The 13,252-nt window shown below is 40.6% G+C and overlaps 1 protein-coding gene across 10 annotated transcripts in view; it reads right to left on the reverse strand.

Annotated features, from left to right (window-relative positions):
- Positions 1-13,252, reverse strand: part of NAP1L4 (nucleosome assembly protein 1 like 4) — a 47,129-nt gene that overhangs the window by 27,468 nt on the left and 6,409 nt on the right. For all 10 annotated transcript variants that reach the window (XM_008009322.3, XM_008009583.3, XM_008009471.3 and 7 more), the window contains exons 2-6: positions 8,111-8,141; positions 7,185-7,243; positions 4,942-5,041; positions 823-964; positions 165-251 (exon numbers count right to left, since the gene is read on the reverse strand). In XM_008009322.3, the coding sequence (XP_008007513.1) occupies positions 165-251; positions 823-964; positions 4,942-5,041; positions 7,185-7,243; positions 8,111-8,124 (402 nt within the window). In that variant the 5' untranslated portion in view covers positions 8,125-8,141. The remainder of the gene's footprint in view (positions 1-164; positions 252-822; positions 965-4,941; positions 5,042-7,184; positions 7,244-8,110; positions 8,142-13,252) is intronic.

Genomic DNA, 13,252 nt, shown 5'->3' on the forward strand with positions numbered 1-13,252 from the left:
AGATGCTAGATCGGTATCAGAAAGGAATCGAAACCTAACCTAATGATGCAGCAGCACCTACTGCTAGAAGCACGTAAGTTTACTAGTCATTAAAAATCATTTTAAAATGCTTATTTTTAATAGTATTAAAACAGAACATAAGTCACATTTTTCAAAAGACTTACAGCCAATTTCTCTTCCTCTTCATTTTCACTGTGCCATTCCGATTCCGCATCTGTTGGTTCAACATCACCGGTGATAAATTCTCTTCTCTACATGAAAATGAGACCTTATTAGAATTATGTTATTAGCTTACTTGGAAACTCAAGAGTTAAATTTATAAATAATGCCTACAAAAAGACTTTGAAAACTGGGTATTTTTATAACTTATTTTAAGATTCTAAATTTTAGGGTTCAAAGAAAAATATTAAATGATTTCCTGGGTAAATCTGGATATTTCACCTAAAGATCTAAAATAAAGGTGGTCCCTGATTTCCAATGGTTCAACTAAAGATTTTCAACTTCATGATGGTGCAGAAGCCATCACACTTTGGGTACCGATACAGCCACACTCTGTTCCACTCTCTGTGTAGTGTTCAGTACATTACATGAGATACTCAGCACTTTATTATAAAATAGGCTTTGTGGAAGATGATTTTGCCTGACTGCAGGCTCATGTAAGTGTTCTGAGCTTGTTTAAGGTAGTCTAGACTAAGCTATGTTTGGTAGCTTAGATGCGTTCTTACCCTAGATGTTGTCAACTTATAATGGGTTTATCACAACCTAACACCGTCGAAAGTTGAAGATTATCTGTATATTAAATTCGTTAACAGAGCTCCCTACCTTGTCAAAAAGAGGCTGGTATAGTGCTGCATACTTTCTTTCCAAGTCATGTACCTCTTCATAGAACTTGGCTTCTATGTGAGCACATCTCACCTGAAGTTGTTTCAATGCATTAATTCTTCTTTTTACTGCTTTAGGTAAACTAAAAAAAAGGAGTAAGAAATACAACATCCTCATGCCTGCAAAATAAGGCACCATGCTTTTCAATTTTATTAAAATAAATTTAGGTTAACATGGAATTAACATAATGAACAAGACCTCTTAAAAATTAAGAAAAGGACAAATACCCCAATAGGAAAAAAAGGATACAGGAGGCAGAAAAGATAATTCACAAAAGAAAAAACACAAATTGTCAAACATGAAGATTCAATCTCATAAAATATCCAAAAGAATGCAAACATTTAAGAATGCTCATCTTTTCCTTACCAAATTGGCAATTAAAAACCAAAACAAAACACCTAGGTTTTACGAGGCTAAGGGTCAAGAAGCCCTCTAACTGACTCATCTTTCTTAAGGGCAGAAAATACTGAAAATGTTCTTTGGACCCAGTAATTCCACTTCTAAGAATTTATCCTTAAGGCTGGGCGCAGTGGCTCATGCCTGTAATCCCACCACTTTGGGAGGCCAAGGTGGGAGGACTGCTTGAGGGCAGGACTACAAGACCAGCCTGAGCAATATAGCAAGACCCCTCACTACAAAAAATTTAAAAAATTAGCCAAGTGTGTGCCTGTAGTCTCAGCTACTCAGGAAGCTGAAGTGGGAGGATCACTTGAGTCTGGGAGGTCAAGGCGGCAGGGAGCTATGATTGTACTACTGCACTCCAGCTTGGGAAACAGAGCAAGACCCTATCTTACCAAAAGGAAAAAAAAATTTATCCTAATCAAGTATTTATGCTGGATTGTACATCGACAGATCTGTACAAGTGAAAAACTGGACAATGGAAGTTCAACGGTATTCAAACATGGCCTATTTATAATCACATTGTACAGGAATATTTAGTGCCACGTGGGAGTCCACACTTGTTAACACATTGGAGAAAAAATCTGAGAAACACAGACCACAGGCAACACAACTTTGTCCTTGAGAGTCAGGTCAACTATGAGTTTGCCTTTCAATCCTGTTCTATGTTTTAAAAAATATTTTAGTTTGTATGTATAACTTCTATAAATCAGAAGAAAAATCCCTGTTTTTAACCTATCAAAACTATTTGCTTAAAGCAAAGCCCCTGGTCATAATCATGTGGACTGAACAGCAGATTCCCGGCCTCATGATAGACCCAAATAATCTACCTGGGGCAGGGCCCTGGGTCCTGAATCTTAGACACCCATTCACACGATCAGAGTTCTCAAGTCTAAGCACTTGACTTATCCTCCAACAACACACAGCACAGAGCAGCAGGCAATTCACACACACATATCACTGGTCTGGGAGGTATTAGAACAACTGCCTTGCATCCCAAAGGACCACTCTCCTGGGTGAAATATAATCACAGTTACCTCAAGCTAAAGGTCCTTAGTTTAGACTCTCAAATAATGCTTAACATTCTAGAACTACTGCTAGTAGTAGATGAGAACAAGGGAAAAGCAAAAAGAATTTAACAAAATCATAGACTCCCACTGCCACTTGTACCTCTTTTCAGCACTGATCATTCATTCATTCATTCATTCATTTACTGTGATAGGATCTCACTCTGTTGCCCAGGCTGCAGTGCAGTGGTGCCATCTCGGCTCACTACAGCCTCAACTTTCTGGGCTCAAATGATCCTCCCACCTCAGCATTTCGAGTAGCTGGACTACAGGGGCACACAGCCATGCCCAGCTAGTTTTTTTGCATCCTGTAGAGATGGGGTTTGACCATGTTTCCCAGGCTGGTCTTGAACTTCTGGGCTCAAACGATCTGCCTGCCTTGGCCTCCCAAGGTGCTAGGATTACAGGTGTGAGCTACCACGCCTGGCTAACTATACAATTTTAAATTAGTTTAATTTTTGAAGCTTTCCAACTGAAGTAAAATGACAAAGGATGTCAAACAAACTGGACCCTAGTGTGCCCCTAGCAGTCCTTCAATCATTCATACCAACTACACCCAGCCATCTGTGGGCACTTTTCCTGCAATATGGCCAATATGGAACCACTTCTAGTATCACATAAACTTGTTCCCACTCAAGCAGTTTCTCTCACAGAATGCCACCCCACCAATCCAGTTTCTAAAGCGAGAAAACTAGAAACCATTACTCATTCTCAATTCTTGCCACTCCTACACAGTATCACTCCATCCCATCAATGTAGTCTGCAAAAAAAAAAAAATCAAAATCCCTGGCCCACTAAGTAATCCCCAAGAAGCTTCTAAATGGGCAAAGCAAACTCTAAATGTCCCCTTCTAGGCTGGGCGCTGTGGCTCATGCCTGTAATCCCAGCACTTTGGGGGGCCAAGGTGGGCAGATCACCCGAGGTCAGGAATTAGAGATCAGCCCGGCCAACATGGCGAAACCCTGTCTCTACTAAAAATACAAAAAAACACGTGCAGCAAATCTCCACGGCACATGTATACCTATGTAACAAACCTGCACGTTCAGCATATCTACCCCAGAACAATAAAAATACAAAAAATTAGCTGGGCGTGGTGGCGTGCACCTGTAATTCCAGCTACTCAGGAGACTGAGGCAGGAGAATCACTTGAAACTGGAAGGCGGAAGTTGCTGAGATCCCAAGTTACCGCACTCCAGCCTGGGTGACAGAGCGAGACTCTGTCTCAAAAAATAAAAATAAAAAATAAAGGTCCCCTTCTTGTCATAATAGTGGGGAAACCAGTTGGAAGGTGGGGCCTCCTGGGAGACCAAGCCTTGACTCGATTGTAGATGGAAGCCCAGTAACAGCTCATCCCTTTCAAAAAAAAAAAAACAATTTGCCAGGCGTGGTATGGTGGTACATGCTTATAGTTCCAGCTACTCTGAAGGCTGAGGTAGAAGGATTACTTGAGCTCAGAAGTTCAAGGTTACAATGAGCTATTACATGCCACTGCACTTCAGCCTGGGCAACAAAGTGAGACTCCAACTCAAAAACCAAAAATTCCTTCCAGAAGTAAGACAGGGAGGTCCTGACAAGAGCCATCCTAGGATTCTAGGATCACCATCCTTATCATTTTCATAGTGCAATACATCTAGGACATAAGACTCTCATAAGAAAGGAAAGGTGTCAAGCCGGGCGCGGTGGCTCAAGCCTGTAATCCCAGCACTTTGGGAGGCCGAGACGGGCGGATCACAAGGTCAGGAGATCGAGACCATCCTGGCTAATTCGGTGAAACCCCGTCTCTACTAAAAAATACAAAAAACTAGCCGGGCGAGGTGGCGGGCGCCTGTAGTCCCAGCTACTCGGGAGGCTGAGGCAGGAGAATGGCGTAAACCCGGGAGGCGGAGCTTGCAGTGAGCTGAAATCCGGCCACTGCACTCCAGCCTGGGCGACAGAGCGAGACTCCGTCTCAAAAAAAAAAAAAAAAAAAAAAAAAAAGAAAGGAAAGGTGTCAACCAGGTGCAGTGGCTCACTCGTTATCCCAGCATTTTGGGAGGCTGAGGCGGGAGAACCAATTAAGCCCAGGAGTTCAAAACCAAAACCAGCCTGGGCAATATAGCAAGATTCCAACTTTTTTTTTTTTTTTTTTTTAAAGACAGTCTCACTGTCACCCAGGCTGGAGGGCAGTGAAAACTCACAGGTATGTGGTACTATGCCCAGCTTTTTTTTTTTTTTTTTTTTTTTTAAGGTGTTGGTGTCACGGGCTCATGTGGGTAAGTCAGGAAGGAGCGGTTCTCTTAGTTTAATGTAGGAGCCACCAGTTGTCCTCCTCAACTCGGCTGATCCGTGAAGTCCTCTAGCCCTCCACAGGATGGCACTGTGCACTTCCTATCAGAAACTGACAGGTCACTCTATTCCATCCACCAGGCAAACTCTGAGACTAGCACCGGGTAGGGTCATTCTTCTCATATCCCAGTGCCTGTCTCTCACAGATGATGTCTTGGAATGAAAAAAAAACATTTATTCCTGTTTTGAGGAACTGAAAAATGGTTTCTTCCCTTGTTTTCCTTTTGTTTCTCCAAATTGCATGAGACTCGATTCACAGCACACTTACGTTTCGATGTAGCTGGAAGGGGTGTGAGGGACATTGTCAAGTCGCTCCTGTAAAGCTGCCAAAACTCGAGGATTCTGCATCACCTGATCTGTGAGCTTTTCTATGAAGAGTTAAGACCAAACATATTTAAAATATGCCCACCACACACAATAGCCAAGAGTCAAAAATGAGTAACATATCTACTTAGCTTTGCCTAGATTTACATCTACTAATTTCTAAATACATATACCAGTGACTTCTAAAACACGTTTTGAAAATAATTAAAATTTATTTTAAGAGCATTTAACACTCTAGGTTAATCACCTGATGGGTAGTTACAAATTTACTGAATAAATACCTAGAGAGTCCTGGTTCTCACCAGGACTGCGGCTGTTTAACCCCCAGGCTTAAACAACTGAGGACATCATTAATGGAAGTTCACATGGTCTACCCCCAAGTCCCAGTGTGGTGTCCAGAAGCCAAGAACAGAGATGAGATCAGTTTTTCAAAGTGAAAGAGCATCCACTAGTTCCCTCGCTCACTGTGGTGCCATGGCCTTCACAGTCCAGGAGAGCCCAAGGCTCACTAGCTCCCCGACGGCACTGTTCCCTAAGTTTTCTTTGCATGTGCTTCTCGTCTCTGCCTTGAATGTTCTTCTGCCTAAACCCATCTCGTTCCAGGAAGTACTTCTGACCATTCCACCCCACTTACAGCTAACCTACATGTGTAGTGAGCTCACAATCTCAAGATGTTTGTATTTAGAAGCCCATTTCCCAATAAACCAATGAATGAGATCCTCAGAGGGTAGTGACTGTCCTTCTACCCAGCTGTGTGACTAAGGAGTGGCAGACATCTGGCTCATGACACAGACTCTTAACAATTTCCCTCTTAATGATACAATATAGAAACCCAAACCTAGCACCCTTCCCTTGCTTAGAGCCAGGATATACCCAAGTATTCTCCCATCCCGAGTATTCTCCCATGATGTGGGTAAGTTAAACACAGCAAGTAGGCACTCAATTTTAAACATTTATAACAGAACTGCAAACACAACCACTAACATGAAGCACGTGAAGTATATTTAAGGTACATAATTTGTATATATAAAATTGTATACACATGTATAGTATGTAAATACTACATGCACATACACACACACATCAATGGGTGCTAAAACCACTGTGTGAAAGTTTGCTGAAAAAGAAGAGGATATCTACACGTGCCTGACAGATTGCTTCCAAGGTGAAAGGACCTTTATAACAGAGAAGCCTGGCAGGCATTGTCTTAATCAATCACAATGTCCCCGGACAGGTGCCGAGCCAACCTACTGTGCCTCCGGAAGCAATGACCACTGCATCATGTCACCCGTGTGCCCTTCTTGCCAAATGTTTACCCTGAATCTCATCAGGAAGAAACGACTGGGCAAATCCAGACTGTGAGCACTCTATAAGACCACAGTGGCCCAGAGTGCTGCTGTGTTGATGTATTAATAAAAGATACAAAAGGTAGGCAGATGACTCTAGAACAAAACAAAACGCATGATCTTTGAGTAGGTGCTAGATTTGGGGGTGGGGTAAAAATTGCTGAGAAAACCAGAGAAAATAGGAGCACGACTGTCTCTTAGAGAATGGTATTGTTCCAATGCTAAGTTTCTTGGTAATGGCACTGTAGAATTGTTTTAGGAAAACAGATATCCACCACTTGCTTTCAAACAGTTTGGAGGGAGTGGGAAGTACAGATACATAGGTTTTTTTTTTTTTTTTAATGGGGGAAAGATATCACATCTGCGAATTTATGAACAAAATAACATTCCTAGGATTTGCTTTCCAAAGGAAGGAAAGTTAAGGGTATAGATTTAAAAAAAAAAAGAGGTGCAGGGGTCTGTGCCTGCAGCCCCAACTACTTGGGAGGCTGAAGCAGGAAAATTGCTTGAGCCCAGGAGTTCAAGAGCAGCCTGGGTAACATAGCAAGGTTCCATCTCAAAAATAAGAAAAAAGACTGGTCATTTGTTAATCAATACTAAAGCTCAGCGATGGTAGGTACAAGAAGGTAGACTGTACTATTATTCTCTTTACTACTGTAGAGTCTGAATTCCTATAATAAATAAATTTTTTATTAATAAGATACTGATTTTTCATTTTAATTACTCTAGCTTTTCTAAAACCACTGAAGTACAGGAAGGAATCCTTTACTTGTATTAATGTTTCCAGAGAGAGGAAGATTCCCCATACTGGATGCAAACTCTCCATGTGCAGTGAACTAACCTGTATTACTTGCATTTTTAGCAGCTTCCACGGAATCTGAAGGAACCCCATCTGAAAAACTAAAACAACAGTACGTTTAAAAAGTATCATTGTCAAGAAAGCTCCAAAGAAGTAGCACAAATGGACACGTTTCTTATTCAATACATTAAGAGGCATCTCTACAGTGACGTCAGATTTGAGAAGACAACTACTAATGTGCATGTGTTATCTCAGAGGCTGTCCTCTCTGCTATAAAAATATTCTACTAAACACCCCCCTCATCTCCCAAACATAAAGCCCTACAAAGTTCTTATTTTCAACCTTAGCCAAAGCTTCTTAGACAGCTTTCATTTCTACAGCTTCTTTCCTCAAAAAATCTGCTCCCAGCCCTCAAACCAAACCCATCAACCAACGAACATGTTACTGTTTGGTCAGCAGCTCATGTGATCAGACAGAGCAAGGCAGTCTTACGAAGTTAAGACAATGTCCAAAGTGGCTTTGTAAAATTAGCTACAACAAATGTAAAATAAGCCATGAAATAGTTTTCAAAGATGCCTGGACACACCACCCTCATAAAAAATAAACATTAAACAATATACACAACTAAAAGTAACCCTCAATCCACAAAACAAAATCTCCCACTTGATCACTGACAACTACAGACCGTTAGGATAGTGTCAAAATTACCTGACTTCACCCCAGGGGTGTTAAAGCATGGAGAGCAAAATGATTGCTTTCCATAAAAGATCTGTAAGTATCAACATCTGAGGCACTGTTCATGTCTGAAGTAATTTCTTTATGTGCTCAAATACATACACAAGAAATGAGCCATCAGCTAGACTCTGAAATGCATTTAACTTTGATTCTAATATTTATTGAAATATGGCTTGGCTGTTGCTCACCAACTGAATTTTAAACTCCAATAAACAAAGTCCACTTTGGCTTACCTGTGATCTGCCATCTGAATGTTTTTATCCCCTATAAATTAAAAAGAGTTGTAATAATTAGATTCATATAACAAAAATACTTGTTCAATATACTTTTTAAATAATGGTTGTCTATGGGATTGAGTCCATTAGAAGGGACAGGAAGGAACTTTCTAGAGTGATGAAAATGTTCTAGATCTTGACTGAGGTTACCTCGGGGTATACATTTGTTAAAGCTCATTAAACTGTATACTTCAGATCTGTGCATTTCATCACACACATACTTTACTCATAAAAACATTTCTTGGCTGGGCGCGGTGGCTCAAGCCTGTAATCCCAGCACTTTGGGAGGCCGAGACGGGCGGATCACGAGATCAGGAGATCGAAACCATCCTGGCTAACACGGTGAAACCCCGTCTCTACTAAAAAATACAAAAAATTAGCCGGGCGTGGTGACGGGCGCCTGTAGTCCCAGCTACTCAGGAGGCTGAGGCAGGAGAATGGTGTGAACCCGGGAGGCGGAGCTTGCAGTGAGCTGAGATCCAGCCACTGCACTCCAGCCTGGGTGACAGAGCAAGACTCCACCACAAAAAAAAACAAAAAAAACAAAAAAAAACAAAAACAAAAACAAAAAATTTCTTTGCCTGTAATCCCAGTACTTTGGGAGGCCGTGGTGGGTGGATCATTTGAGGTCAGGAGTTCAAGACCCGCCTGACCAACATAGTGAAACCCCGTCTCTACTAAAACTACAAAATTAGCCGAGCATGGCAGCTCATGCCTGTAATCCCAGCTACTTGGGAGGCTGAGGCAGGAGAATCACTTGAACCCAGGAGGTGGAGGTTGCAGTGAGCCGAGATCGCGCCATTGCACTCCAGCCTGGGCGACAAGAGTGAAACTCCATCTAAAAAAATAAATAAATAAAATAAAACTCTCTTATTGGTACTAAAATAATCAGACTTCAGAATAATGTCAATTCTAATTTGCCTTATTTTTTATAATACATTTGGCAACACAAACATATATTAATGATAGCCCAATTATTTTAGAGTAATTCAAAGCATTTACTGGTGTTTACACTTTCAAGTTTATGGGATTATTTTCTAATTGCATTTATTCCATATCTTCCATTACTTCTACACTGAGGATGTACTGCTTGTGTAAAAACCTTGTGTAATATACTCAGTATTATCCCACTTTAAAAGATGATTATTTCTATATTGGTAGAATTAGATGACATTGTAGCTGAATATTAAGGGTGTGTTCTAGGGCATTTACTTCTTAAACAGAACTTGATATAAATGAAACTAAAAAAAATTTATCATTTTTTTTGAGACAGGATCTCAATCTGTCACCAAGGCTGCAGTGTAGTTATGCAATCTGGCTCACTGCAGCCTCAACGTCCTGGGGTCAAGCAATCCTCCCATCTCAGTCTCCTGAGTAGCAGGGACAATAGGCACATGCCACCATGCCCAGCTAATTTTATTTTTTGTAGGGCTAGGGTCTGGCTAAGTTGCCCAGGCTGGTCTCAAACTCCTGGCCTCAAGAGATCTTCCCACCTCAGCCTACCAAAGTGTTGGGATTACAAGTGTGAGTCAACATGCCTGGCCTATACAATTTCAAAATCTAAGCTAAATGCTTTTAAAGTAACAGCTAAATGCATAGCTTAAAAAGGTCCTTAAATGTAAAATAACCCGGTTGTGGTTATAAAGTTCCTTAAACTCAGATGTGGGAAATACACCTGAGGGCCTTGCTAAAGGGTTGTTCCAGCAGAAAACTGGTCAATGTTCATTCTTCAGTACCTGAACGAAGCCCAAACCACGGAACCATGGTTGTTTAGGGTAAAACAAACCAACAACAAAATAAACCCTCTATATTTAACAAAAACAGCTCTAATTATGATCTATGACTGTGTTCTGTATTAACTCAACTACTTTTTAAAATTTTTGTTTAGAAATAAAATGTGCTATTTTTAAGATTCAAAATACAACAAGTATTACACTTTTTCAAAAAACTAAATTACGTTTTAATGAAGAAGATGAAAACCAAGAAAAAAAAAAGTGCAGCAGGCACAGTGGTTCATGCCTATAACCCCAGCACTTTGGAAGGCCAAGGTGGGCAGATTACCTGAAGATCAGGAGTTTCAGACCAGCCTGGGCAACATGGGGAAACCCTGTTTCTACAAAAAAAGAAAAAAGAAAAAAGAAAAAAAGAAAGGAAAACAAAACAAAACAAAATTAGCCAGGCATGGTGGTGTGAACCTGTAGTCCCAGCTACTCAGGGGGCTGAGGCAGAAGAATCGCTTGAGCACAGGAGGCAGAGCTTGCAGTGAGCTGAAAAAACGTCACTGCACTCCTGCCTGGGAGACAGAGTGAGACTGTCTCAAAACAGAAACAGGGGGAAAAAAAAAGAGGCTGGACACGGAAGTTGATGCCTCTGGTCCCAGCTACTTGAGAGGCTGAGACAGGAGCATCACTTCAGCCCAGGAGCTGGAGGCCTGGCAGCTGCAGTGAGCTATGATTGCACCACTGAACTCCAGCCTGGACAACAGAGAAAGACCCTGTCTCAAAAAAAAAAAAAAGGCGCAACAAATCCTACAATGGCTGGCTATGCTCACCACCACGACTACAGCAGCAACCCAAACCCAGCTCTAGTCAGTGAAGATTCAAAAACTCTTTAATGGCAGCCAGGCACGGTGGCTCTCACCTGTAATCCCAGCACTTTGGGAGGCCAAGGCAGGCGAATCACCTGAGGTTGGCAGTTCCAGGCCAGCCTGACCAACATGGAGAAACCCATCTCTACTAAAAATACAAAATTAGCCGGGCATGGTGGCACATGCCTGTAATCCCAGCTACTCAGGAGGCTGAGGCAGGAGAATCTCTTGAACCCGGGAGGCGGAGTTTACAGTGAGCTGAGATTGCGCCATTGCACTCCAGCCTGGGCAACAAGAATGAAAACTCCGTCTCGAAGACAAAAAACAAAAACAAAAACAAAACACTAACAAAAAACACACGTCAGTGGTTCCCCCGTCACCTTTTGCAGAATACACATTCCTATCAATTCAGACCCTGTCTACTGCCCCATACTCATTCCCACTCACGCTCTTCTGCAGAACCTTCCTCTGTACCTCAGTATCATCATCCACAAACTTCAGTGGCTACTTGAGAAGCTGTTAATGAAGATAAATTGCCTAGTACATAACAGCAGGCCAGGTCTCTTTTCACTTTTGTAACTGTCATGCATATAGACTGTATCTATTCCTTGATATGAAACCAACATACTGAGTTACTTTAAACACTGCACCCTTTATACAGGTTGAGTATCTCTTATCTGAAATGCTTGGGACCAGAAGTGTTTCAGATTTTGGAATATTTGTACAAACATGATCAGGCATCTTGGGGATGGGACCCAAATCTAAACATGAAATTCATTCATGTTTCCTACACATCTTATTCACACAGACTGAAGGTAATTTTATACACCGTTATTTTAAATAATTTTGTGCATGAAACAAAGTTTTAACAGTGACCCATCACATGAAGTCAGGTGTGAAATTTTCCACTTGTAACATCAATGTCAACACTAACAAAGTTTCAGAATTTGGAGCATTTGGACTTTTGATTTTGAGATCAGGAGTGCTCAACCTGTATAAGGAAAGACAACGTAGAGTGGTGGTATTATAAACAAGCTAGAGTTCAGTCAAGTTTCAGCAACACAAATTATTTATTTTTGTTTAACAATCCCTATCACCCTTAAAACAGAAAGTTACAAGGAACTATCAAATATACAGGTTTGAGGAAAATAAATGTTTGTTTTAAATGTTGATATGTTCAGTTTAATATTAGTTTTATAAAACCAGAGCCCAAAGACTCATCCGGAAGGTTCTCTCACTTTTAAAAGGCAATCCAGGGATCTATACAACCTGGTGACTATAGTTAACAATGTATCACATAATTGAAAAATTGCTGAGAGCAGATTTTAAGTATTCTTGTCAGAATCAGTATACCACTTAATGTGAATTAATTTGACTTAGCCACACAATGTATACTTCAAAACATCACATTATACATCATAAATATAATTTTTGTGTTAATAATTAAAAATAAATAAAAGACAATCAAATTAAATTATAACAGGGATACCAGGCAGAAGAATGTTGTAAGTTTTCTAAAGTTCAGATTCCCTCCCAAGATCAAAAACTTTAACTGTGTCTACAATTCTAAATCTGAACTGGCAAGCAAATTTTTATCTTTAATTGGGTTGAGAAAAAAAAAATGAATTCCCATGATTACACAAATGTTATTTTATTTATATCAGACACTGTAACAACCCTATTTATGGATTAACTTCCTTTTACCCCAAACAACTGTTTTCATATGAAATTTTAAAAGATTTTTGTAACAAAATATAACCTTACATTCCTAATTTTGAACTGAAAACATCTACTCTATAGCTAGAGTAACTATAAAATTGGGCAGCACTTTGGGAGACCAAGGCGAGCGGATCACAGGAAGTTGGGAGTTCGAGGCCAGCCTGGCCAACATGGTGAAACTCCATCTCCATTAAAAATACAAAAATTAGCTGGGCATGGTGGCACACGCCTGTGGTCCCAGCTACTCAGGAGGCTGAGACAGGAAAACTGCTTGAACCTGGGGGGCAGAGGTTGTAGCGAGCCAAGATGGCGCCACTAGACTCCAGCCTGGGCGACAAGTCTCAAAAAAAAAAAAAAAAAAAAAAAGGAAAGAAAGAAAGGAAAAAAAATTGGGCCATGTTTGAGAGACAAAAGACAGTGTGGTTGTACTCCCCAAAACTTTTATATATTTACTCTGTCTTAATAAATTCAAAGGTCCTCAGTGTCTTTATGGGAGATAACTGAAGGATTAAAATTAATTCAAATGTAATTACTGTTTTCACAAGACTCCTTATAATTTCCTTACATCCTATAAATCCTACAAAATTAGGGATGGTAGTAATTTTTTTTTTTTTTTTTTTTTTTTTTGAGATAGAATTTTGTTCTTGTTGCCCAGGCTGGAGGCGCGATCTCAGCTCACTGCAACCTCCACCTCCCGGGTTCAAGCGATTCTCCTGCCTCAGCCTCCCGAGTGGCCTTTTTTTTTTTTTTTTTTTTTTTTTTTGTATTTTCAGTAGAGACAGGGTTTCACCATG

This window comes from Chlorocebus sabaeus, chromosome 1 (assembly GCF_047675955.1).
Source record: "Chlorocebus sabaeus isolate Y175 chromosome 1, mChlSab1.0.hap1, whole genome shotgun sequence".
Lineage (NCBI taxonomy): Eukaryota > Metazoa > Chordata > Mammalia > Primates > Cercopithecidae > Chlorocebus > Chlorocebus sabaeus.